Here is a 26606-nt window from a genome sequence, read left to right on the forward strand (position 1 = left end):
AAAACCGTTTTGTCTAAGGCAGAATTAATTTCTTTAGAGCAATGAAGTGAGGTTTTGTTCGTAGTGCTTATTTCTGTGTATGTATGAAGTTGCTGAACTTCCTCTGCTGGATAAAATTATCCACCACGAAAATACAATTAGAAAAGTTAAGAATTGGGATATTTTGGAGTCGTCTAATATTTCTGCTTCATTACCAGGACATGCAAGATGTGTATTTATATACACAGGGTATATATGTGATATGCATATTTATACCTGTACATACATATATGTATAGATACATCTCACTCCTTTTGGTATTACTGTTATACACGTATGTTCTACTGGGAGTTTCCATACCTTGTGAAATAAACACGTGTTCTTAAAGGTGCATATCGCCGCAGGTCACCCACCAAATGTTATTTATTATAGACTGTGTTTTGAGTCACTGGAATCTCAGCAGGCACTGATGTCCAAACTCTCTTACCCATTTCAGTGATGAGAATCACAAGCAGCTCCGGAGTAAAGGATCAGTACAGAAGGGGCCTGCCAATATTTTTTCCCAGGCATGAAGGCTTCTGTGAGAATACCTGCCAGCTTTTGAAAACTATGAATAGAGACAACTGGAGAGGAAATAAGTGCCTGTCTCATAGTTCTGCTGGAAGATACTGGGCTCCGAGCCAATTTCTAAATTGAAGTCAGTGGCATTGCATGGGGCAGAAGCCAGTGCAGACTTTATCCTTGAAGATTTTTTAGACATTGCAGAGCAGGTAAAAAATAGATTCTCTCCTTTGTAATCTTTGCACACCTACTTTGTATTGCAGAGGAATGGGAAAGTATCTGCGTGCTCTAATCACTTCAGATCTGAAGTTTACCCGTTTGTCACCACAATTTCTTTCAATTGTTACATTTGCACACTCCACAAAAAGGAATACTGAAAGTATTGAATTGCTTTGAAATCAGTGGGCTCAGCTGAGCTTTAAGTAGCATGTGTGTAAGTACAATATCATAACACTAGAACTATGAGCAGCCTCCTACTGAAAGTAATTTTTGCTTTAAATCAAGGCACTAGAGATGACTATATTTATGTTTCTATACACATAAGGTTGTCTTGGACATCAAAGATTGATACCTAAATGGTTTAACATGGAGACATACCCTGTCGGGCTCACCTGCACTGTCTGTGTAATTCATGGGGGAAAAGCTGCATCGGTGGCAGGGGACTTCTCCGTCTCACACTGGTCAATGGCTGAGCTCATCTTTTGGTTCTCCACATGCATAGTTAGAGAACATACATTTGTGAACGGTGCAACTTTCACAATTTGGCTATTTTAAAAAGTGTGTACTCAGCTTAAGCAAAGATAGTTCTTTATATACCTGATTGCCTCCTCACTAAGTTGCAAACATGGGAAGAATCAGGCCATCTCAAAAGGAAGGTTGCAATTGTCTTCCGTGATGGGAACTATGGTAAACTACAATATGAGGTTTGCTACCTGATTCCAATAAAATATATCCCCCCTTTTAAATGTAGTCATATTCTTTTTTTTCTTTCCTGAGTCCTATTATCACAACGCAAGGTTATTCAAACCGTGTTTGGGAGGCTGGAGAAAACATTTGAAAGTTAAGGCATATCAGACAGTAGACTGCCATGGTTTTCATTCTGCCACCTTCTGCACCTGCGTTATGAAACGGCTTTTGATTGCACGGCTTTGTGATTGCCAAAAGGGCATACCGTTTTTGCAAAGGGCTCTTCCACGCGCAGCGCGAGGGCAGGCCACATCCTGCAGTCGTTTCATGAGCTGCCAGAGTCACGATAGCTCTGTCAGCACGAGAAATGTCAAATCGGGACCCAGGCGGGGGAGGGACATGGTGCTGGCTACTGTTAATTGTCTTGCATTAACTCCAGTAAAACACTGCTAAGTGAAAACCATCAAAAAAATGTACGAATAATTGTGAATGGAGTGCAGATTGAAAAGGCGCTGGCCGGTGCAGCTGCCGAGTGTGTGACCCAGCCAGGGTCTGACAGGAAAAAGTTGCCATGGGAATGGCGGGGCATTGTTCGCGGCTGACTTCAGCCTTTATTGTTGTGCTCTGATTACAGCTTTCGGTTCACGCTGAAGCAGGGTTGTTAAATGCCAGCTTGAAACAAAGATGTATTTACACGCAACGGCTGAGTTCAAATGATTTCTATTTTTAGGGATATCACAGCTTTAAGCTAGGAAAAAAGTCTCTATTACTATTTCGGAAAACACCGTGTGTTTTAGTGTAAGTATAGTATACGCTTAGAAGATAATTGCTATTAAAATAAGTTAAGTATCATGACTGGAAATTGTTATTCGCCACTAGAACCATAGTGGCTGACGGCTTCAAAAAGCTTTGAGGTGGCCCGCGAACCGACAAGCCTTCTGTGAGAAGTGCAGGGCAAGAGTCTCCACACGGCCAAACGGCTAATTCCTTTTCCCCGTTAAATTTAATATTAAAATGAAAATAACCGCATGTTCCGAAGACAGAGCTGCAGAAAAAAGCGGTGCCAGATGTATTCGTGTCATGGCTGGCAGCTGATGCTTTCTCCTGTGCCGCTTCAGCGGCCGCCGCCGGAGAACTACAACTCCCGTCAGGCCTTGCGCCGCAGGCCCTGCGCCTCGCCGCGGCCCCCGGCGCAAAACTACAAATCCCAGAAGGCCCCGCGGCAGCGGTGCCGCCCGGGAGGCGGGGCTGCGGCGCATGCGCGCGGCGGGGCGGGGCGGGGCGGGGCGGGGCGGGGCGGGGGCCTCGGCGGTGTCGCCGCGGTCGGTGGCGGCGGTGAAGTTTCTTCGGAGGGAGAAGGGGGCGGGAAGAGAAGGGGCCGCCCGCCGCGCCGCGCCGAGCCGGGCCGGGCCGGGCCGGGCCGGGAGGGGAGCGCGGCAGGAGGCGGCGGGTCCCCGCGCGGCCCGGCTCTCCTCACGGGGGCTCCCGCACTGCCCTGGACTCCAGTAAGTGCCGCGGCCCGGGGCGGGGGCGCTGAGGCGAGGCAGGGGGGGCTGAGGCGGCCCGGCCCGGCCCGGCGGGGAAGGCGGCTGGTTGATGGTTTCCCTTCCGCGCTTGCCCGGTGTTTGAGCGGGCAGGGCACCGTCCGGTTCCCTCGACGCCTCTGCCTTTGTGTCGCTCCTCGGTGGGAGCCGCTTCGTGCCTTTCCCTTCCCTCCGCCCTCTCCTTTTTCTTCGTTTTCCCTCGAAGCCGCCGCCGCGGCGCGGGGGCTCTCCCCGTGTTTCACCTCGGGGGCCGTGCCGTAATTGCCTTGGTAAAGCAGTCAAGGCTCTGTCACATCCCCAGAGGTAAGAAGATGATCTCATTACCCGTAATTTTTTTTTATTATTTTTTTTTTTTCTTCTTCTCCTCTCTTCTTCTCAACTTCGGTCTTTGAGCATGATGGGAAGGAGCGATCTTATCTGGGCAGAGCCCTGCAGTGATGGTGCCTGGGAGGGTGTGGGCTCCCGGGGCACCCCGCCTGCCCAGCCGGGCCTCTCCCCCTCCTGCTGCTGAAGTCTCCGGCTGCAGCCTCCAGGCGAGCTGAGCGCGGCTGGGGCAGCCAGCGCCTGCTGTCCAGGCTGCGTTTGGCTGTCGAAGGCCCTAGCCCTGAAGAGGGCTCTTTTGGAAAGCTGTCGCCTGGGCTAGCAATGCTAAGCCTGCGCCTCCCGGTTGTGTTCTCGCTTGGTCGTCTTATTTAGCTGGTTATTCATCTAGCTGGTTATTTACTGAAACAAAGTGTCTTTAAATGGATAACTTGACTATAAATGAATGTTAAACTGTAACTAATATTGTTATACTCGCAGTTTTTAGCACATGTAAAATTCCAGATGTGCATTTGACATGCTACTGACTCGAGGCAGACTTAAATACTGTGTGTATTGTGCAGTTCCCTGAGGTGTAACTAATGCATAACCTTCATAAAAGGCATTATACTATTGCATAAAACATTTGCAAAGTAACATCAAGAGGACAACAATTTCTCTTTGGGGAATAAGGTCCTGTTTTGAGGCCTTTTTTAAAAAAAAAAAATCTAATTTTCACTAATCAAGGTACTATGTTAGTTTATAAACAAGCAAAAAGAACAGTTTATCTTCAGGTGAGGAAACAGTTATTAATTTGTTAGGCTGAGCATTATGAATTCGGCATGAGCAAATTGGCGTTGCTTATCTGAGTAAAGCCTAGAGGGAGAATTACTTTTTTTTTTTTAAAGATTCTTACAAGCTAGATCTCTCCATGCTTCACCTTCTTACAGAAGCATAGTACTTTTAAAGAGACTACTAGACATCCCTGTATATACTAAGCTGAATGGCATCAGCTCTTTTGTTGCCTTCTGGCAACTTGCTTACTTTACTAAAAGAGGCCATGATGTCTGTAAAGATGCATTTTCTGTTCTCTTCCCATGACACTGGAAGACAGAGCCATATTTGATCATACAGTTTGGGCCTATGAGGTGCCAGGAAAAGCTTCTCGCTGTTGAATCCAGCCAGGGTTTGGGTGGGTTTGTTTGTTTGTTTTTCTCTTTGATTTGTCCACTTCCTTTTTATACTTGGGCTGTGTTCGTTATGATGCAGCACAAACACAATCTTTACGGAGTTGGAGCTCTGCATGGCAACTTTGGCTGGTTGCTCTATGATGAGTTACTCTGTCTTAATGAATTTACTATACGCTTTTAAGGATGGGGTTTTTTAATACTTTTGATTTGAAAGTAGTTGTGAAGTATGATGAAGTCTTGTATCAGTTTATTTCACAACTGAGTTAGAGGTGCAACTTTAAAGCAAATTTGGTAGTCGTTGAGAAGGTCTATACATCCAATTATGTATAGGAGGACTTCTTTAAGTTTTATCACTTGTTCCCACGAGGCTCCACGTTGGATAAATTCACAGGACACTCGCTGCATTCTAGTCAGTTTTAACAGTGGGTTTGGCACAGGGGCCTTGCCTTTTAGGTCCCTGCAGTCTTGCCTCCTGCTACTGGTTGTTATTTTTACTTGAGAGAGTCATGCAAGTAACAATACATAAAACTGTCAGTTGTGTAAAGCAGAGAAGTGTAGAAGTGCTGTTTTCCTGTTTGTCACACGAGTAAGTGTTAAAAGTGGGCTGAAATCTCTCACGGTAGAGGGAGATTCTTAGCCTGGTTGATATTTGGAGGAGAGCCTTTTAGTTCAGTGATAAATAAGCACTGATGCTGCAGAACATGATAATTCCAGAGATAATACATGGGATTTTTGTGTATCCTGGATATCACTGAATACTAGACTGCTGGAGACAGCTTTGCATAAAAAGCAAAACTTTGCGTGACTACCTTGTGTTCTTTTTGCAGTTATTAAACATTGTGATTTTATCCTGTTAGTGTGGAAAATTTAACTTCGAGTTAGTAAATTGTAAAAATGAAATTTATTTTCTTAAGCTATTTCTGTGCTTTATGACTACAATTGGCCTTATGGTCCATTGTATAGCTATGTATTTCAAGGGTGGAAATAAAGATGCACAGTAGGTCACTGACAGGTATATTGCAATTTTTAAATGTTTCAGAGGAGCAAGTGCTATCATATAAATTAGAGAATAGACACAAGAAGAACCAGTGTACGAATAAAGTAGGAAGCATCTTAATGCTTTTCCTCCTCCTCCTTTCCCCCTGTACTTATTCTTCCTCAGGAGTAGTAACTGAGTGACAGAGAAGGCACACACACACATGGGGAATGAGGAAGGTGTGTATTTGAGGAAAAGACCTGAATGCAGGAAAAGGCCTTGGTTTTTCCAGGTAGCTATGGCTTATTTCAAAAGACAAGGAAGCTATATCAACAGGAATTATAAAGGCTGACTGTATGTCAGAGTGTTAATGTAGAAGAGAGGAAGTGCAAAAGTCAGTTTTTATTGCCTGTAACAGATTAGAAAGAACTTGAGGACATTACTGAAATGTGAACAGATTTCTACTTGTGATACAGTCTCCAGTGTAGTGTTGGACACAGCCCAAACTGCCAGGCCTGCAAAATTCTTAATCTATTTTAGTAGATTTAGAATTCCATCGATGTCTTTATTACTAAATGTTCCTGGTTATTTAAGCTGACAGTTATCATAGTTAATATATTTCCGTCAAAATGCAGCAAAGCAGCAGCATTGGGAAGTGAGTGCATGTTGTGACTGGGAAGTTTCCCTGCATGCAGGAGTGTGCACTTTCTTGTATCCAGCTGTACCTCGGTGTTTGTCTAAACAATAGCTTGTGATACAAGAGCATGGATGTTTCTTGCAAGATGGTGTGGGGTTTTTTTTTTCCCCTCGTGATAATTACGAACAATAGAAACATTCTTAGAAAATACTTAATGGGGTTTGGAGCCAAATAAACCTTTGTGCAGTTGCATAATTGCATGAAAATACAGAATAGTAACTTACTTCAGTGCCAAAATATGGGAATTTAGGTAACTGGCTCTAGCATAAAACATTTTTACAAAGTGGAGCAAGTGCTGTAGATGTCACTAGGAAACAAATGATAAAAGAAATACAACAGTCAGTACATGTATTCTTTTGTTTTTGAGCCTAAATGCAACAAGACATGGCTAGAAGTGTTGCTCTCAATGCTTTATAAAATTATATAAGAAACATAAATATCAAAATTCTAGTGAGCTTCTCTGACATATAGAAATAATGTAGCTGCTTTTAAAAAATTACCTGCCGAAGAGGTCAGAGTAACAAGTATGGGTCAAGTTCAGGATTTGATGTAACACTTCAATGCACAGAATGACTGAAATGAATTGGAACGGGAGCTATGGCTGAGCTGTTCCAAAATTTTTTCTGTTCTAATACTGATCTCTGAAATTAGGACTTTTTTAAATTTGTATGTCTAAGGTCATCTTGACACATGCTGTTGACTTTGAGAAACATTTAGGTACGTATTTGTATATGGCTCAATTTTATAAATAACACTTTCCTGTTAGTGGTAGTTAAAGCAGTAGGGTTTTGTTACTGTTGAGGAAGGAAGCTTGGTTCATTGTCTCAGCACTAAGCAGCATTTTCTCCCTCCAGGGACTTGCAGAAGCATCTAGAATGTGTAGGTGTTTCTTTAATCTTGGAGAAGGAACTTATTAAGCTTTCTGGTGCAGAACTATATAAGCCACTTTTAACAGATGTTATCTGCACCAATAGGGAGTTGCAGGTCTGGTAGACATCGTGGCATTCAACAGTTTAAACAGTTTTCAGGTTTGAACATATGCCTTTGCCTTGAAAATCTGAATAGTTTCAGGTATTTTATGTAGAAGAAAGGTGGTTCGATGGTGAGGTTGCTGCTCTGGGACTTGGGAAACAGGTTCAGCTCACTGCGTTGCCAAAACCTTCCTGTGTGGCCTGGGACGAGCTGCTGCTCTGTCCCTCTGTTCTCATACTGAAACTGCAGAGGAGTCGCAGCTGTCTGCGTCGCAGAAGTGTTACAAGGATATATCGGTCAGGTTTTGATGTGTTCAGGTGCGGTAGTAACATGGGGCATATAGCTCCCTTATGCTAGGAGGGAGAGGTCTAAGAGTCTGCCCGAGTTTAATGCTTGGGGTAAGCTCCAGGCAGAAGGAGTAAAAGCAGAAAAATCGCGGGCGGGGGGAAGTTTTGAGTGGAAATCTCTCGGTTCAGTTAAAAAGAGAGAAAGCGAGTCCTTAAAACTTTAAGGAGCACTGCATTGCTTTGTTTATTTAAGAAAGTATAAAAACAATGCTTTAAAAACTTGAATGAACCAGGCAATATTTTTCTATTATGATTCTGCCTCGCAAGGAACAATAACAAAGCTGCCTCTGTTCTTTTATCGACTGTTCTCTTTGGAAAACGCTTTTAATTCTAGCTAATCATTACAGCCAAATGTTTCAGCTATCAATTTTGTTCATTTGTTCTGCTGGCACAATAGGCAGAATCTCTTAAATTCAGTCTGATTTATTGTCTTTTCATGTGAAAGAGGATGAGAAAAGATCAGCTTCTCTACCTCCCTGCTCCCCCGAGGGGGAAAAGAATTTGCAGCCACCTCTAAACAGCAATGTCTTTAGTAACTTCATAGAGCTAAAAGTATTTTGGATTTAAAATCCTTCTGGTGGGAAATATAAGATGGTATTGGCATTGCTATAAACTGAAAATGTAGACTAGACAGCAATTATCAAGCTTTGCAAATGCATTTTCATTTTTGAGAGTCAACACTCCCAGGAACAGTCTCTCTATACTGGCAAGTGATTAATTCATTAGTTTAATAAGTAATTATTTGGATGTGTATGCTCTCCATGAGTGCTTTGGTACCCACCACGTTTACATCCCATGTCCAAGAAAATATGTTTGAACTTGTTCAGACTCGTGACTTAATTAAGTGTTCTGTTAAGCGCTAGAACAGTTACATGTCGGGTTTGTTATAAGAGTGAGCAGTCCTCCTAAAACTGCATTTCAAAAGATGTTGTTAAATATATTGGTTAACTCTTTAGGGAGGCTTATAATAACAAAGGGAATCTTAGGCTGTACTAATAATTCTTCTGGCAAGTTATTTCTATAGCTAGTAGACTCAGTGCCCGTATGTGCACTAGTGCCTCAAAGTTAGGTAGCAGTGCTTAAAGGATGTTCTTGCTTCAGAATTGTTCCTGCTTATTCAGGACTTCAGGCTTTGATTATTTTTTTTTTTCCTCGTTGACTTTTTTTTTTTGTTTCCTTAAATCAAGTTCACTGTAGGTGCTGTAATTTATTTATACTGTCTTCCTAATTTGTGCTGGTGCCCTGATTTTTTTGAGTGGAGAAGCAGGATTTCTTTGGGAGATCCATTTGTTCCCTTCTTGGGGGAAGGCTGCAGTACAGTATGTGGAAAACCGGTCTGTTGCATACTCATGGTAAGTTCAGGATTTCCAGGCATGTTGTTGCACATACACAGGACTTGCAGTTCTTCTGGAGTATTTCCGTCTCGCTGTGTATAGGTCAGGCAGGAATCCTGCAAAGTGCCAGGAGCCTGATGACTTCCTGGTAGTATTGGGATTACTCTGTAGGTGGAGCATTGTTATTCTCCATCTGCATCGTAATTTAGGCTTTGAGAAACCCCACTGTCCGTGCAGAACAACAGCTGTGCAGTAAACTGGTATTTGTGTCATTGCATAAATAAGAAGAAAGGTAAGGAAGAAGGTCAGCAACCAGACGTGGGCTGATGTGAGGACAATTCCTGGGGCTCACGGCTTGCTTCCAAGGAGGAAGGCTGCTGGAAATGAGTTGTGTGAGAAGTTGCAGTGAAGTGTGTGCTTCAAGTGAAGTGTTAGCGTGCTTGCACTATGCTACAAAACCTGTCTTTGCAGATAAGCTTTTATTTTATGGGGTTTCTCTCTGTGTCAGGTGAGACTTTTATTAAATATACCAGAGTGGGATTTCATTTTCTGAATTTAAGAAGTATAAAAAAGCAGGGGAGGGAAGGTAGTGACCTGAAAACCTTGCCATTTGGTGGGAGCTTAATTTTCCTCTCCCACCATGGTAAACAGGATCTGCCATGTGTTCTGTAAGTGAGTATTGGTTCACTTACATGAGACAGTCGAAGCCTTACTCTTCCTAAAGAACTTTCACTAACTTGCGCTTACTGAAGAGCTTGGAGATTAGTCCTAATCGCTGTGAATCCTTGTGCAGTACTAACATGATTGAGAAGTAAGCTAGATTCTGGAGGAGACATCTAGTCCTTGCAGTACCGGGAATTTTGGCCCGCGTAGTGGCTTATGCAATGAACTGAACGTCGTCAGTACTGTGAAGTCCCATGGTATTAAAATAACAGTGAGGTGAAATCTCAATGGCAACAATTTTTCCTCCCCAAAGTATTAATGTAGATGAACCATCGCATTTTTTTATTCTACATTGAATTTGCTAAATTAGTGCTATAAAATCAAATTTGATAATGAGTGACTTGCATTGTGTGCCTTTGTTTCATTAAATCTTTTTACATTTTTAAAAAAGGTAAAACCAAATACTCACCTAATAGTATTCTTTTCATTATTTGATACTTTAAATGAACTGAAAAAATCAGTTATTTACAGTCCTTGTTAGACTCCACAGTTGGTTATGAGTGTTTAAAAAAATATGCTTGCTTGCTTTGTTCTGAGCTCACTGTAGATAAAATTATTAAATGTTGTCTTAAAGTTGTGTTCAGATGGCCTGTAATATGCTGTGCTACTAGCAGACATGAAATGTGAAATCACAGTTTGCAGGTATTCAGCTGCTCTGAGCTGGCTTTAGAGTGTCTTAAATGTACGGTTTAATGGAATTAGTCTGAATGTGATATTCATGCATTTAAATTTGGAACTTGCCCTTGGATCTGTATGTAAAAGGTAATCTTTTTACTACTGCAATGCTCTTTAAGTTTCCCTCTGTTTGGCTTCTACCCAATGTTTTCAGCACAACGTTTTGGTGCTACTAAGGCAGATAATTTTTTTTTAAGTAGTACTTTCAAAATTAATTTAACACGCACTTATGTACATGCTGCTATTTCTTTAACAATCTAAGAGTACTCTGTGAAAACTGAATAAGATATTTTCAACTTGTTAACTTCCTAACCAGCTGGCCTTCTGATTTTTTTTTTTTTTCATACTTCACAGGAAGGAGGTGTAGGTTTGTGCTGGTGAGCTTGTACCCAGGGTTCAGAGTGAAAATCAGCAACACTGGCTCAAAAATGGCAAACTTTTTTTTTAACCAGCCTCACCTTTTTCTATTGAAATTCCTCGGGTCAAATGAGCTTCACCAGGATTTGTAGTTTGATGGAGATAGCCTGAGTGCTTCAAAGCCATTGGGATGCTTTTTGGGACTCTTGCCCTTTCATATTTGAAGACAAGTTTGGGTTGAATTTGAAATAGCTGGCGGTGTGTGGAATCTGAGTTCTCGGAGCAGTTGGCCTAGATGAAACAGTTATTAGTAATTGAAATTAAACAGGTTTTTTAATAATGAGTAACTAGTAATAATAAGTAATCCTAATACGGAATGTGCTTATTCTCCACTTAATTTTAATTTGGTTTAGTTGTCATGAATGGAACAATTTCTATAGACTAATGCATGTAAGCGTTCTCAAGAACAAGGACCTAATTTGTTGTATTTGGAGTTTTACATATAGCACTTATTTAAAATTTTGAAAAGGCCCATAACAACATTAAAAATAATTGTAAATAATGATTAACTCTGAACCTGCATTATTAAACATTTTAACTAGTCTCTAACTGAAATTAATAAGCTTTTAAAAACTTTTTTTGAGATTGTATGAGATAAGTCAAAGCGAATTAGTGTAACTATACTTTATTTTCCTCTGTTGTACTCATCTCTCTGGTTATATCTCATTTTGAGTAACTTTGTATTACCTAGACTTAATATGAAGTGATGAAAACTGTACTTCTGACTGTCATAAAAACTGCGTTATTGAACATATTCCTTCACTGTCTTTTAACTTTGTTATTTTACTTTATTGCTTTCTAGGCTAGTCGTCACTCATAAGTTATTAAAAGATACATTTCAGGAGTGTGTTTTATAATGGCCTCATTGCACAGGAAGCTTCCTTTTATCTGCGTTAGCTCAGTGCCTGTAGAGGGACAATTAAAATACTTGTTTTAGCTAGGGAAAAACCATTAATAGGTGAGGTTTTTCTGTTTTGGCTGTCTTAAGAGATCAGTGATAGAGAGGAATTTTGCATCCTGTGCAGCTCATTTCCTCATTTCATCGTATCCCAAAGCCTTAGGCTGCTATTGCAAATACCTTAAAATGGAGGAAAGGGGTTAAATTAAGAGCCTGGCACATCACTTGCAGAAATTCCTGCAAAAGTTTTCAAGGAAGTACCAGTCTGTTCCAGCGTGGAACTTGTAGATCAGTATTTGAAACAGGCCAGCAGGTGATGGATTCGGGTAACTTGAGAACATTTTCCTTAGAACTCCAATCTTCCCCTAAAACATACTGAACTTCTGACCTAGAGAAAGGTAACATTACTGCCGTTTAGCCTAAAGATGAAGAGCTTGTGTGTGGATTGATGTCGGTGCCCACGGTGAAGGATTGCAGCTGTCTGGCGAGCAGTGTGCCTGGAGTCGGGGAACAGACCGAAATGGCTGTGAAAAACCTTAACTGCGGTGGGCCGTGTTAATTAATTGCATGCATCTTTTGTGGTTAACTTCATCTCAGTTGTTCCTTGCTTCAGTTTGAGCCAACTGTTTCTCACTGGCATATTATTGTACCAAGGGTCTTGGAGTGTTGCAGGTTTTACTGGATTCAATCTGTACTGAAAGAAGGTATATCAAACTGTATGCTTTGATGCATTTCTGTTGTAAAATGTATATTTTAATAAACGTTGGTTATATGTGGATGTTGAAAGCACCTAGGATTAATGCTGTAGCATTTAAGTAGTAGATAGTATGGAATAAAATTATAGTCATTTGACTTAGAACCATAGAATAGTTTGGACTTGCTGAGGTACACTTGAAAAGAAGGGAATAGTTGGCTCTACCGTGATGTAACAAGTCTTCCCGGAAAATAGCAGATCAGATGTCTTTTTGAAGACAAAGTGATGACTGAGCAAGACTTAAGTGCAAGATAAGACTGCTGTTTTTGTTAGATGATTCACCAGTGCAAATAGTGAATCTTCTATTTTGTGGCCTGGTTGGAAGTTGGATTAGATGCTGAGGGAGGGATATATTGTCAGTGCTACTGGTACTTATTTCAGGTTTATTAATTTTGAAGATTAACTTCTTATGCCTAGGAATTCTCTTCCAGGTGAATACTGGCCTTTTGCAGCTGCTTTTTTCCTTCTTCTTAGCCACTTTAGAGAAGGAATCTAAATTTAGGGGTCAGCATACCCTGGAGACTTCCAGTTCTTGTTTGTAGATATAGTTAAAATGTTGCTAATAGTTTCATATGCTTCTAGCTTATCAAAGTCATGTCTTCTCTGTTTAACAGAAGCATACAATGTCTGCTGTGCCCTCCAGAACAAAAACGAATCAGTGAAGGATCTTTGGGAAATAGAAAAGTTCAGCATGTCATTTTAAAACAGTCAGTCCTAAATTATCTTCAGTTGTTGTCAGAATCGTACCCAAGTCATCTCTCCAGCTCCTGGATTAGTGTTTTTCTGTCATGTTTTGGGTACTTAAAAAATTGCGGCTTTAAGGGGTTTGTGAAAGATGAGCAGAGATGTCGTCTTTCGGCTTAAATTATCTATATGGTGTTCTGCCTCTACTGGAAGGTTGTCAAGGGGTTGAAAATAAAGAAGGTTGAACAACTGTCCTGGAAGATTTATGTGACTTGTTTTCAGAGGCTGTTCTGAGCTGGTTGTCTCAGGGTTGGGGTCCCCCCCCCCAGCCTTTGGTGTCCTGGATGTATGCAAGAAGGACAGCTTTCGTTGCTGTGCTCTTCAAGGTTTAAGCAGGACAGTCTGAACTCATCCCTTACCCTTGGGAGCCTGTAAATGGAGTAAATGGCCAGTAAAAGAGATGACCAACTGGAGAGTAGCTGATTTACAGCAGGAAGCTGATAGTAATTGCCTAGGCAAAAGCCAAGAGCACTCAATTAAGCTGGTCCTGGAACTGCAGGGAAGACTGGAGGTTGCTGGGGATGCTGCTTACCTTCCCTTGGCGGCGATGGAGCTAGGTTAAACAGTAGAGCTTAAAAAGGGGAGTGGGGAGGAGGGACGGGTATGACTCATGGCATCATTTTATATTTATCAAGTGTAGTTTTATGGATGTTGTTCATCATTTCAGAGACATGAGTAAGTAGTAATGTATGTTTCTTAATCTTCTTAGCTAATAGAAAAAGAACCCCAAAGTTATCTCCTGTGGTAAGTTACATCTAAAGTTCAAAATGTCCATATGCTAATACAGCAGGAAGTAGAAGTGTTACTCTAAACAAATAAAAATAATAATAAAATTATATACAAAGCTTGGGGGAAACACATGTAAAATAAAGCTAAACAGTATTAAGGAGCAGTGCTCATCTTGCTGTATTTCTTAGTCAAGCTTTCATGTGGATAGTGCAAAGCCTATTGCATGGTCATTTATTCATACGAAGTTCCACTTTCTCTAGTGAGCCAGCGGTCCGTGGTTTATGCCTGCTTGTGGAAATGAAGCATTAGCTGTCAGAGGCGAGACTGGGCCGTAGAAACATTACTTTGCATGCCACTTTAATAGTCTCGTATAGACTTTGTACTTGAAGATGTGGAGGCTGCAACCAAACTGTAAAGGAGGTGAACTCAAGAGCAGGTGCTGGTGTGAAACTAAAAATAGAAATTAATGTAGGAGAGTTTAAGCAGTCTGTTATAAATGGTGAAAGCGAGATGCTTGTGTGCCTCTGCAGGTTCTAGTTGTGCAGTCATGCATTTACAGTTGTGGACTGGGAGAAGGTGATCTGTGATTTTTATTTATAGCGGTGCCCAGGAGGCCAGGCAGCCTTCAGTTTGTGATATAAATGTTGAGGAATGTTGGTTCCTCTCTCACCCGAGAGGAAAACAGTGGTGAGAGGGGAAATCTGAGAAAAGCTGGGCTGATGAGGTATGTACCTGCTTAAATTAGTACACCGCCACTGGAAAGAGGGATGTAAGACTTCAAAAATAAGCGAGACCTCCTGTTTGGATTATAACACAACCCTCCAAGAAGGAATTTTAAGGAGACGAGAGTTTTCTGAATTCTTACAAATGAATGTCAATATAGTCCACAAAATGGGTTTTCAAAAATACTTTAGCTTTTGCTAGATTATGGCAAGAACCAAGAGGAAATGGGCCACAGAGATATTTTTTTTTTCCTGCAGTAGCACTGTCATTGACTCCTATCTCCTCCCTCCCCTGCCCCCCCCACTGCAGCCAGGGAAGGCAAAATAAAATGAAGTTGTATGTAATCTGTTATAGGTTGATGCCTTCAGCTTCTCTCTCTAAGAACTCGTAATCTTTTTATAGTATTTGATTCTAAAAGTGGGCAGAAGAGTTATTACACTGTTCTGTGCTGCGGATTCTGCTGCAGAAAATAATTAAGTGTGCATGCAATAAGAACTGTAAAATCTACAGACTTGGAGTTTTTTGTTTTATAATTGCCCAAAATAATAATTTCATGAAAAATAAATCATATCTATATAAGACAGGATCCATATTCTGAAGACACTTTTAAGTTGAAGTTCTGGTGAATTGTTAGGCTGCTGGTCTTCCAGCCAGATTTCCTACTCGGAAGGATTAATGTCGGAGTTCTACAATTCCTTTTATGAATCTTTAGAAGTAATGTAGTAATTCTGTCTTTGTTGCTTTTTTGCTCAGTCTAGCATTGCCAGGAAGGGTGTCGTAGTGGTGCTTTTGTCATGTACGTTCAGTTGCTTTAGTAGCTAGAAGAAAGGCACAAATTGATTTTTTTTTTATGTGCACTACAAATTGTGGTTCGTTAATGAATGCTGAATAGAACTGGTATTAATTTATAATGGAATCTTGCCAAGGTGTAATATGATGGAAGCAGACTTCTAAAACTGGAAAATAATTGCATGATTTCATGTTTGATTTCACTTTTATAATAAAGTTAGAGGCATTTTTTTCTCTCTTGTTCTTTAAGAGCGTTTGTCTGGTAGATGTCAGTAATCCTGTGAGGAATTTTGAACTAGTCTGAAGAAAACAGCAGTTCTACACCCTAAGTTTTTAAATTAATTATAGTTATCCTGTATTTTCATCAGAGGACAAAGGAACTGCAAGTAGTATTATTTTGTAGGCTAGAAATTAGCTAGTAGTAATTTGAAATAGAAAATCTGTATGATTTTGGGTTTTTTTTTCTGTGAAAATTGGTTTATTGACAAATAAGACAAAGCTTCTGAATTTTGTCTTTTGCCCTGAGGGAAAAAAAGTAGTATTGGAGTAGTTCAACTTTAGCGAATCGTATGCTCATAATGGGGCCTTATGAGTGTCCTCCTTTCACTTTTCATAAAATTCTATTGAAATATAGATGCTCTAACATTCAGTTGGTTTTATTCAAGGAATCTTAATCAATTTGTATCTTGTTTCAAAAACAAGTTTTCCTTGTTTCGTTTTCTTCACATCTGCCGAGAAGGCAGCTTAAGCCTGCTCAAACAGGAAACCAGCCACCAATATTTGCTTTTTTTAGGCACAAGGCTTTTCTGGGCTTCATAAACTGTTGATATTAAGCTGCAGTTGTGTCCCGGAACTGCTGTGTATTTTGTTGAGGGACCACCTGGCACAATTGAGGACAATACTGGTAAAGGACAAATTTTTTAATTCATTTAAATGAAAACAACATGTGATGCCAAGTTCTGCCTGCTTAGAGGTATAATTTAGAGGATAGCTACCCTTAAGGTTGTCCCTAGCTACAGATGTGTTTATAGTGAGATGCTACTTCAGTGTAAAGTGATCCCAAGAGCTGGCATGTGAATTACTGATGATGTTTGTTATGATTATGACACTGTCTTAAGAGTGCTCAAGTGTTTGTTTTTGCTGTTACTTACCACTATAACTCAGTTACAGACCTTGTCTTAGACCTGTGATATTTAAATTGAGGAACATACCAGTAAGATTTAGATTACCTTAGTAAATTTTGTTACTTTCTTGGAGAACAAACCTGTGCCTTTGAAGATTTAAACCATCATTGCATACCTTAAATATGGCGAGTCTTTTACCTTTTGGAGGTGGAAAGAAAAACAAATCAGTCAAGTGCTTATTGGAAGGCTTATATACATTTAATGTCCTTGTAGCTATATAGAAAATGTCTTGCATCTCAAACAAAAGTGTGATAACTCTGTTGTACACAAAAATGCATTTAACTTTAGAATTAATAGCTTATACTAAAAAAACCCAAACCACTAATATTTTTAATAGTCCATCATGACTATGATACTGCAGTCTCTTCAACTTTTTGCAAATACTGCTAAATTGAGATTGTTAGATCTGGTCCCTGATGCCCAACTCCATCTAGCAGGCTTGAGTTCGCACCAGAGGATTAGTTTGGTGTTGAGCACAAAAGAGGTTAGTTATTTTACAGACTGAGTTAAATGACTTAAAACTGTTTACCAGAGATTATTCTAGTATGGTATCAAAATCATGATAATAGTGTTTTTAAAAATTGTTTCTCAAAGGGGTTGAAGCAAAACTTGACTAGTATTCTAATTAGTCATATAAAAGGACAGCTGTAAATACAAGCATATATCTAGATGTTTGTATATCTGATCCCCCAAAATTATAAATATATGCTTATCTGTATATCTGATTCCCCAAAACACTTTAAAATGTGCTTAACCATATATCATGTTTTACTGTGGTGTATCAATAGCTAGCTACAGATAGTTATCAGGTGTCTGCCTCATTGTGTGTGTGTGTAACTATATTTAAATCAAATAATTTTAAGCAAGGAAATAGCGAAGGAAAACAATTTCAAGAAATATTAAAAAGAATCTTGCATATTACAGAGTGAAAGCTGGAAGATGGTGTGAAAAGTGTGAAGTGCTTAAACCTTCTATGTCTCACGTTAATATTATTGGATATGTACTACTTCTGAGTTTTGTAACAAAATGTAAAGAAGACTGAATTCTTTCTTTCCTGCTCTGGGAAAGACTGGCATTGATGTGATTTTTATCATATTTAAATGTTGGTTTACTGCCATTTTTAGATGAGTACGCAAATTTATCTTTGGTCTTACAAGGCTGGCTCTTAAGGTAAAATGACTGTCCCATAAAATAAAAGGAAGCAAAAAAAATGATGCAATACCCTGCACTAAGACAGAGCCATAAAAGGTGAAGCAGGCAAAATGGGAATAGGTGGTCAGCAGTACAGATTTTTATTTTTTTTTAAAAAGCAAAACAAAAAAAGGAAGAAAAAAAACCCAAACAAAATAATAAAAAAAAAAAAGCTACCACCCTCAAACTGAGTACCACATGGATATTGAGGATTTCAGTTTTGGACTAAGAAGTGTGTTCACATCTCTGTTTCTGCACATACAACTTCATTTTGACTATTTAATGCATAAGGATGAAAAGATGTCTGTTCTTAGACATTGTTAGACATGAAGTTCTCCTTGTAGGAGAAAAGAAAAACATGAACATTGTTTTTAAAAGCCTTTTTGTTGAATTTGCTTAAGCAAAATATGAAAAATCACATTGGACAGTAGAGCTGCTGACAAAGATCCTCTCTTGACCATGAAAGGCAATGTCAAAGAAGGAAGCGTAAACCTAGCATTATCTCAACTTCATGCAAGTTGTGAAGGAGAATCTTTAATTATTCTTTAGTGATCTTGTAAAAGCTAGTCTTGATGCTCATCTACTATTTACCACTTGTATCTTTGCACTTGGGGTATTAGATATCCTAAGTATATGCTTCAAAGAAGTAAGAAAGACATATCTAAAAATTCAGTGGTAGTAGTAGGGGGGAAACGGCTACATGTCACTTATTCTTCTGTAGAAACTTCTTTAAGCTACTAGTTGAAACTGCTCAAAATGTCAGGGGTAGGCACAGCACAGTCTTAAAATTAGTAACAAGGAACTTTGCTTAACTTCTATGCTTTTTGTTCTGCAGTGTGATGTTCAGGGTCAGAAATGCCTTATGTGGATCGTCAGAATCGCATTTGTGGTTTCCTAGATATTGAAGAAAATGAGAATAGTGGGAAATTTCTGCGGCGGTACTTCATTCTGGACACACGAGAAGACAGTCTGGTATGGTACATGGATAACCCACAGGTGAGATGTTCTTGGCCATAGTTATCCGGCTTCTATCAATTCAAACTTTTTTAGATTTCTAACAAATTGACTTAAGAAAAATGGGGTTTAATATTACTTTACGGACCTGGAAGCTGGTGGTGGGGAGTTACATAAGTGAAATCATTGTAAAGCAGTGTCAGAAAAAATAGAATTCATATTTCTGTTTAAAACATTACCAATTGCAGCTAGTAGTAAAACATTAAAAACGACTCCAACATCAGTGAATTGCCGACAGGAGAACTGGGGATCAGATAGGAATCTGAATTTAATACCACAGTAAATCAGTTATTTGTTTTGAATCATGATGTGCTATATTTATTTTGTTTTCTATCAAGTGTCTTGAACGTGCATTGCAGGTTCTCGCAGGCCCTAGATAGTGCTATATAATATAACCAGATGAGCTGAATCACATACTAGTTTCATTATTTCAGCTCTTTTAATTCACCTTTAAGCCTGTGTGGAAGTATGGCGTTTTCCTTGCATTGCATGGGTCAGTTAGCAGTTTTATGTTACTTCAACCGAATCAGTCACTGAAAGGCAATTTCTAATGATGCTTGCAGTTTCAATACAGCACGAATGGTACGTGAATGCGAAAAGCTTGTATCCATCATGACGGAGAGCATCCTTTATATAAAAGCTACTTTGGCAGTGTGCGGGCATCAGTGTGTTTTCTAGTATAGGGGAGAACAGATAATTGCTTTGGGTTTGGGTGCAGAGACAGTGAAAGCGTAGGATCTAGGTCAGCTGACAACTGTCAGCCAGAAGAATATTCCTGTACCATTCTGCCAGGAAGACCACAGTTAAAATGCAGTAGAAGTCTACTGTTCAAAGGAACCAACGAAAAAAAATTAAACAATGTGTAGTTCAATGAATGTGACTTGTGACTGAAGCATTCAGAAGTTCTTACTGAGGAGAACAAAGAAATAATTTCTGGAAATAAGAGACTTCAAACGTTTGATCTCAAGGAGTGATACGAAGCAGTTCTTTTCTTCAGTTTCTCCTGTGATATAACCAGGCCATGTGGGCAGAACCTTGAAATGCCATAGAAATTGCGGTTCATCAGAAGTTTTGAGACTAATGATATTCACAGTGCATAACTCTTCAGAAAGCCTAAGCTAAAAACTTTATCTTTTTTTTAATGTTGGAGTTCATGCACAAATGAAAGGGTGCCTTGCAAGGGGCAAGCTGAAGCTTCTTGATTTTCTTCCACTGCTGCTTTAGTGTTGAAGAACTACAGAGCTTTTATAGAGCCACTGTGTGGAGACTGTTCTTAATCCTTGAAGCGATGAAACTCTTCCTATAGGATGAGTCTACGGTGTGTGCAGAACTTCACTGGGCCCTTTGTTGCTGACAGAAGTGCTCTATTTGTATCTGTGAAAATCAGTGCAGCTGTTCAAAGAAATAATGTTTTTAAGTCCACCGTTAACCACACATTATTATCCTGATAAAAAAATTACAAAACTGGTGTATGCTTGGATCAAAATCGTTCTAATAAAGTAAAACTTAAATTTATTTATTTGGGCAGAATGGGAAGACTTTTTTTAAATTTCAGTGTTACCAGTCTATGTTACCTAACCTACTTCTTACCTTTGAAATATGAATGGAGTATAAACCAATTATTTGTCTGTCTTTCTGACTCTGTGAGTAGCATTAGGCTCCCCTTTGCAATGTAGAAGCTCATAAGGCACAACGGAATAATGAAGAGCACTTTAGCTGGGGAAAGGATCAGCGAGCAGATGCAGTACCATTCTTGTGGCCTCCAGGGAGGCCTGTAGTGGCAAGAATGATATTGTAACGTAAAGGGCCATTTTGAAAGTAAAAACTGTAATGGAAAAAAGTATATGGAAAACAATGCTCTGTTTAAAGGAATGAAATCAGGAAGACTGTTTCATGAGAAACAGTTAATAAAAAGGTTAACCATGGGTTGTGATGCTCAGTTCTTTAACTGTTGTATTTCTAGGCTACTAGCTGATTGTGAATAGTAATGTAATGCTAAGACTGTGCTAAGCAAGGAGTAAAACGGACAGCTCCTTTTTGGATTGTACATATACTTAGGCTTAACTGCTATTTTAGGAAGTATCATGGTCTTTCCCTGCAATAACTTTAATATTAAATGTTAAAACTGATATTTTTTTTTAACCCATTTTGGAAAATACATGGGACGGCCTTTGAAGTATCTGACGTAATAGATGAATGTCACTTCTTGTCACTTCCGCCTGCCCTGGTCAAAATGCATAAGGAGCCAACATCTGTTAAGGAAAAAGTATTCTTTCCGGATTTCCTGGATGCAGACCTGCAAGAATCCTTTTTCCTCTAGTAAAATACATAAACCTCTGAAACAATTACTATTTGTATTGTTTCTAGCAGTCTTTCTGTTTTTAGTTGGTTAACAGATGTGTGTATAATAAACAAGTAGTTTAGATCCTGTTTCAAGTATACATTGTGTATTGTCTATAAAAACACATAGGATTTTCTTTTTGTTTGTGGAATTGAATTATTTGCTTTTTACATGTAAACACTGACTGTGATGCGAGAATAAACTAGTTTCACTTTGTAATATATGATTTGTTTCAGAATCTTCCCTCTGGATCTCCACCTGTTGGAGTCATTAAACTTACCTATATTTCAAAGGTAAGATAATATGTAGGACACTTGTTGCTAAATTTTGGTGATAGCTACCAACGGCCACTTCTGAAGGCCTCAACTTTAGACAATTTTAAAAGCCTCTTATGTAGTGTATGGGAAGCTTTTTGCTTATGTGCTACTCCCGAATTTTAGAGAAGTGTCAATAGTATCAGGTTAAAATAAGAACAGACTAATTACTGTGTTGTCTAGGTTTGTTTTGTGATTTCAAAGAATTAATATTAATATAATTCAAATAATTAATATTTCTGAACTGTATGTTCCAGTTCTTTGAGTATTTTAATTCCAATTAATCTTGAAGAAAAGACAGACCGTTTATGAAGTGGAAGATAAGTCTTTGGGTGTGATAGTCTACAAGTAATAATGATCTTTAACAGATAGAACAGAAAAATTTCTAGAAAATACTTAGTTCATTACACTCTGTATACACTCACTTCCAAATATGTCTGAAAGAAAACTGAACTAAGAGAGTCTCCATGGTTAAATTTGTAGCAGATAATGCATTAACAAATAAGTGGAGAAAAACAATTGACCTTCTTTGTCTTTCTGCTCATTTCTCATCCTTCCTTTGCTTTTCTTATTGTGATACTGCATATTCCCACCTTCCTTGTTCTGGTTTTTTTTATTCTTGTAAAAGGTATCATTGCTGCTGCTCATATCATGAGTATAGAAATGTCTGTGGAGAGCTGCTTATGTCTATAGGGTCTAGAGCACAAGTCTTACGAGGAGCGGCTGAGGGAGCTGGGGCTGTTTAGTCTGGAGAAGAGGAGGCTGAGGGGAGACCTTATTGCTCTCTACAACTACCTGAAAGGAGGCTGGAGCCAGGTGGGGGTCGGTCTCTTCTCCCAAGTAACGAGTGATAGGACGAGAGGAAACGGCCTCAAGCTGCGCCAGGCGAGGTTTAGGTTGGACATAAGGAAAAACTTCTTCACCGAAAGGGTGGTCAAGCATTGGAACAGGCTGCCCAGGGAAGTGGTTGAGTCTCCATCCCTGGAGGTATTTAAAGAATGGGTAGACGTGGTGCTCGAGGACATGGTTTAGTGATGGACTTGGCAGTGCTGGGTTAACGGTTGGACTTGATGATCTTAAGGGTCTTTTCCAACCTTAATGATTCTATGATTCAATGTCCTTCCTGGTTTCCTCCTTCTATGCTTACTTTGCTCCAGACCTCACAGTTGTCATCTTAAGAAATCTGAAATCTTGTATCTCACATTTAATGGGAGCAGGGGTGGTCACCTGTGCCTTTGCACTGGTGTGCACCTTTGAAGGCAGCTCAAGTGTGCCTCCTATGCAGATGCTCTGTCTAACTTTCCATAGTTCTTCTAGTTATGTAGTACGTGGTTTTTGTTTCTGGCCAAAAAAAAAAAAGGTTTTGATGTAGGACTGCTTTGCCTTCTCCCGCACCCTTGATAGAAGTGCTCTATAATGTGAAAATGTCAACGTCTCCCTCAAAACAGGACACCTGCTTCTCTCCTCGCCCAGCGCTGCAACATTTTAAAGACTCCTGAAGAAAAGTAGCTATTGTTCTTTTTATGTTAATGAACCAAAATATAACTAATATCCTTGACAGTATGAAATGCCCTTGAATTTTGTGTTCAGTTGAGATGCAGAACTTCAAAATGCAAGTAGAAGTGTTATGTTTTCAGATTTCAACATTTGTCTGGTAATGAATCCTTAAACTTAAGGAATAGAAACATATGGCTTAAGCTGTCTTCTTACTATCGGTTGCACATTGTGAACTGAATTTTACATAGTATTTTGTTATATCTATATGTCTTTCTACCTAACAAGCTTGCTATGCTGCTAATCTTCAAATTTAGCCACTTGAAAGAGGAAAAAAAAATGTGATATCTGATGTATATTTTGTATGCACAGTGATATTTATAATCTTAATTTCCCTACTAGGTTAGCGATGCAACTAAGCTCAGGCCAAAGGCAGAATTCTGTTTTGGTAAGTTCTTGCATGTGGCATGTGTGTCAAGTACATTCTTCAGAAATTTGAAACAAAGATAATGTTCTGCAATTCTGTCGCTAGATACAGCTGGTAGTGTACTTTCTAAAAACAGCTTGTATTCACTGTTTCTTCTTTAGTATGAGGGAAATGTTGGCTTCTTCATAAGGTGTTTTTGTGGCTTTTCATATTGCAGCTCAATGAGGAGTAGGTGAGAGCTGTTTTTCAGATGTTTGAAATTTTTGAGGCATTAATAAGCTAATCAAAAATGATGGGTGTTTTCAGAAACATGGCATGCCTGTCAGCTATGAAGACAAGTAATTTAACTATTTTAATCTGTATTACTGATAAGAGTTGATTTAATTGATCTAAAAATGCTGTCAGCCAATGCTCTTTTGTTAAAGTTCAGCCTCTGTTGCTGCACCAAAGAAAAAAAAATTTGCTTGGGGTATCTTCTAGGTTTATTGATACTTAAACTTCTTTAAACTCGAGTAAAGCTTTAATCATAAAAGTCCCTTATGGTCTTTTTTTAGATTTTCCTTAAAGTAATTTGTCCAGAATTTACCATAATTCCAGATTGTTTTGACAAGCAATTGGCATTCACAAAAATGAGTGGAGACTGGAATCAGCCTCTGCTCTGTTTATGAATAACCATTCTTTATGCTGCATTCACGTAAGCGTTTTAGCTCAGATAAGGTACTGAAAATACCTGAAGGTTTTATGACCCTGAATTAAGGTGTCCTTTGCCATGTGCAGTGTTGTACACGCCCAGGGAAGGCAGCTCCACTGGACTTGTGCAGTCTCTGTGTTGGAGCTCATGAAATGCTTGGTAAATCACCCCCGTGTGTAAGGTTCCAGAGATTCTAGACTGGTACCTAGCACGTCAGTTCAGTGCCATCTACAGATTCCTCTGCACGTGCATGTCTAGAGGTGTTTTCTTCATCAAGTGTAAAGTTGCTCTTGTCAGTGGGCCAGCTCTAAAAAGCCTTAATGCTCTAGGATGCTGGCTGAAAGCTTTTAATATTTCTGATCTATGAAAGCATTGATACTTTTTAGAGGAAAAATTTGCATTTATTGTCTTTTTATTTAAATACCTGGAGATGTTGGTTCAGTCAACTCATTATACAGTTCTGTATTTTGAATTTATATTTGCATCTAATAATGTTTGCTTCAAACCATCCACTTTGGAGAGAAAGATGATAGAAGAGTAAAAAGTGTCTGTTTCTGGCATGTGATTGCTGTTAGCAATGACCTGAAGAACTGTTATGCTGTTGGTAGAGCAGTGAAATCTGTTCAGACTTTAGCTGCAGTGCTTCAAAATTCTGGGAAGATTTTAGTCACTGTTCACCTTAAAACTAATTTCAAGATAAGTTGTTAGAATTTGTGAGAAAACTAGCTGTGATCTTTTTTTTTTATTGTTACACAAAAATATGTTTGTCCTTTTTGGATAACGGTATGCTAGCTGTTGCCAAGTAGATATATAAGCTTACTAAAGATATGCTTTCTCTGCCAAGTCACCAAAGTAAAATAAAGTTTTATGTTCTGGCTATTTTAAAGTTGTTTGGTCCTGAGCATCATATAGTTAGTAATCAATACTGATTTTTTTCCACAAATTAAAAAAAAAAAAATCAGTGATCATAGTCATGTTAATGAGTTTGTTGCAAAGGACAACAGATACTGGTCAGAAGATTAAAAGGAGAAATGTAGAAGTCCCCAAGTATAAAACTTTGTTGCTTAGGGAAACTGAGAAAAGGGAAATGGATCTGTAGAAAATTCTGGTAAAATTCAAGGCTTTATTTCTATGTAATAAAAATCATTTATCAAATTCTGTATGGTGCCATTTAAGTGGAGAGCTTAAAAAAAAAAAAAAAAAAGAAAAGAAAAATAGGGGTTTGGTTTTTTTCGAATAAAGCAAGCCTGTCAAGTGGTTGTATGTATCTTAAGATGACTTTCTAAAAAGAAATGCAGCAGAGAGCTTAAATATGTCAACTGGATTTTCCATCTGAGATCAAATCTTTTTATGATGGTGTTAAGTTTGCTCTTAAATTTCAGTATGTTTAACCTCTCATAATGGTTTTTAACAGTTATGAATGCAGGGATGAGAAAATACTTTCTACAAGCCAATGATCAGCAGGACCTAGTTGAATGGGTAAATGTTCTGAACAAAGCTACCAAAATCACAGTAAGTGGTTTAGTTTATATTTAGCAATGCTTTCAAATGATTACTGTCTCAGGGTGCTTAAATGTAACCTTTGCCTCCAGTTTTTATGCTAGAGTAGTCTTTTTATCTCTACAATCAAGTCTTGGCTTGGCTTTCCAAGACTTGGAGAAACTGTACAGTACTCCCCCTAAACTTGAGTTTGGTTTTGCTTTAAAAATTGGACAAAAATGTGATTATCTTTTTCATTACAGCATATGATGGTTTCTAATAATTTAAAATTAACCATACACATTTAATATTAATTGAAATATCCAGAAGACACTTGCAAGCAATGAGAAGATACACATGCATTTGCCTGGTGTCAAAAGTTTGTATTTCTTAAAGTATCACTAAAATAATGAGCAAACGCATCATGCCGTGTTCCAAAGGCTCTCTCCTGATTTCAAGTAACATCCGCTCAAAGAAACATGCCTTCTTCTGATAAGCGTTAAATTACTTTTCTGGTTTGTACTAGGACAGCTTGTTATCGCATGATAGGAAAACCCATGTATTACCTCAGTCTTTTCAGGAGGCAGAAGTTCTGGTTTTGTTTTCTCTCCAGTTTCGGGGAAGTGATGACATGAACTGTTTTGAGAGCATTCCCTTACAAAGAAGGGATTCTGACTGTGGGTGCACACATTCATATTTGTTGTCAGTAACTTTCTCATTTTTAGGTTATCTAAGGATGTTTCCATGAGTTTGCATTGTTTCAATATAGCCCTTTCTTTGGAGTTATAAAAACATTACTACTAATAATAAATTAAAAAAAAACCAGGAACACAAAGCCTTCTCACTTGGGTTTTTCAAAAGGAGGACACACCACAACCAGGCTTGAATTGTTTCCAGCTCAAGAAATAGAGTGAATAAAGAATAAATTGCACCAAATTAGAATTTAGTCTGAAAGCTGTTTATCGTATGTTTTACTTGCGTTCTAAATAGCTGGTGAAATCATTAGTATTTTTTGCCTTTGAAGGAACAAGGCTTTGAACTGTTAATCTGTTCAGAGGTTATTTAGTATGGCCAATTATTTAATCAAATAATTAAGATCATTCAGTTATTAATTTTCATATGAGCATTACTTGCTGTAGATTGTAATGTGAATGGAGTCACCTTTTACCTGGGCCAGCAGAGCTGGGCCCTGTGCAAGGCGAAGGGGGTGGTG

The 26606-nt window shown here is 39.0% G+C and overlaps 1 protein-coding gene across 6 annotated transcripts in view; it reads left to right on the forward strand.

Annotated features, from left to right (window-relative positions):
* Positions 1–2758: 2758 nt before the first annotated feature.
* The window catches only part of PLEKHA1 (pleckstrin homology domain containing A1), a 38283-nt gene continuing 14435 nt past the window's right edge, over positions 2759–26606 (forward strand). For 4 of the 6 annotated variants that reach the window (XM_087765944.1, XM_087765942.1, XM_087765943.1 and 1 more), the window contains exons 1-5: positions 2759–2951; positions 18469–18629; positions 21225–21281; positions 23199–23244; positions 25329–25426. In XM_087765944.1, coding sequence (XP_087622070.1) covers positions 18489–18629; positions 21225–21281; positions 23199–23244; positions 25329–25426 — 342 coding nt within the window. In that variant the 5' untranslated portion in view covers positions 2759–2951; positions 18469–18488. Of the gene's footprint in view, positions 2952–3003; positions 3294–18468; positions 18630–21224; positions 21282–23198; positions 23245–25328; positions 25427–26606 lie in introns of those variants that run through there. The other 2 variants (XM_087765945.1, XM_087765941.1) reach the window with 2 other exon arrangements.

Source organism: Nipponia nippon, unplaced genomic scaffold, assembly GCF_047370975.1.
Source record: "Nipponia nippon isolate SJK-2023a ecotype South Korea unplaced genomic scaffold, ASM4737097v1 scaffold_3, whole genome shotgun sequence".
Lineage (NCBI taxonomy): Eukaryota > Metazoa > Chordata > Aves > Pelecaniformes > Threskiornithidae > Nipponia > Nipponia nippon.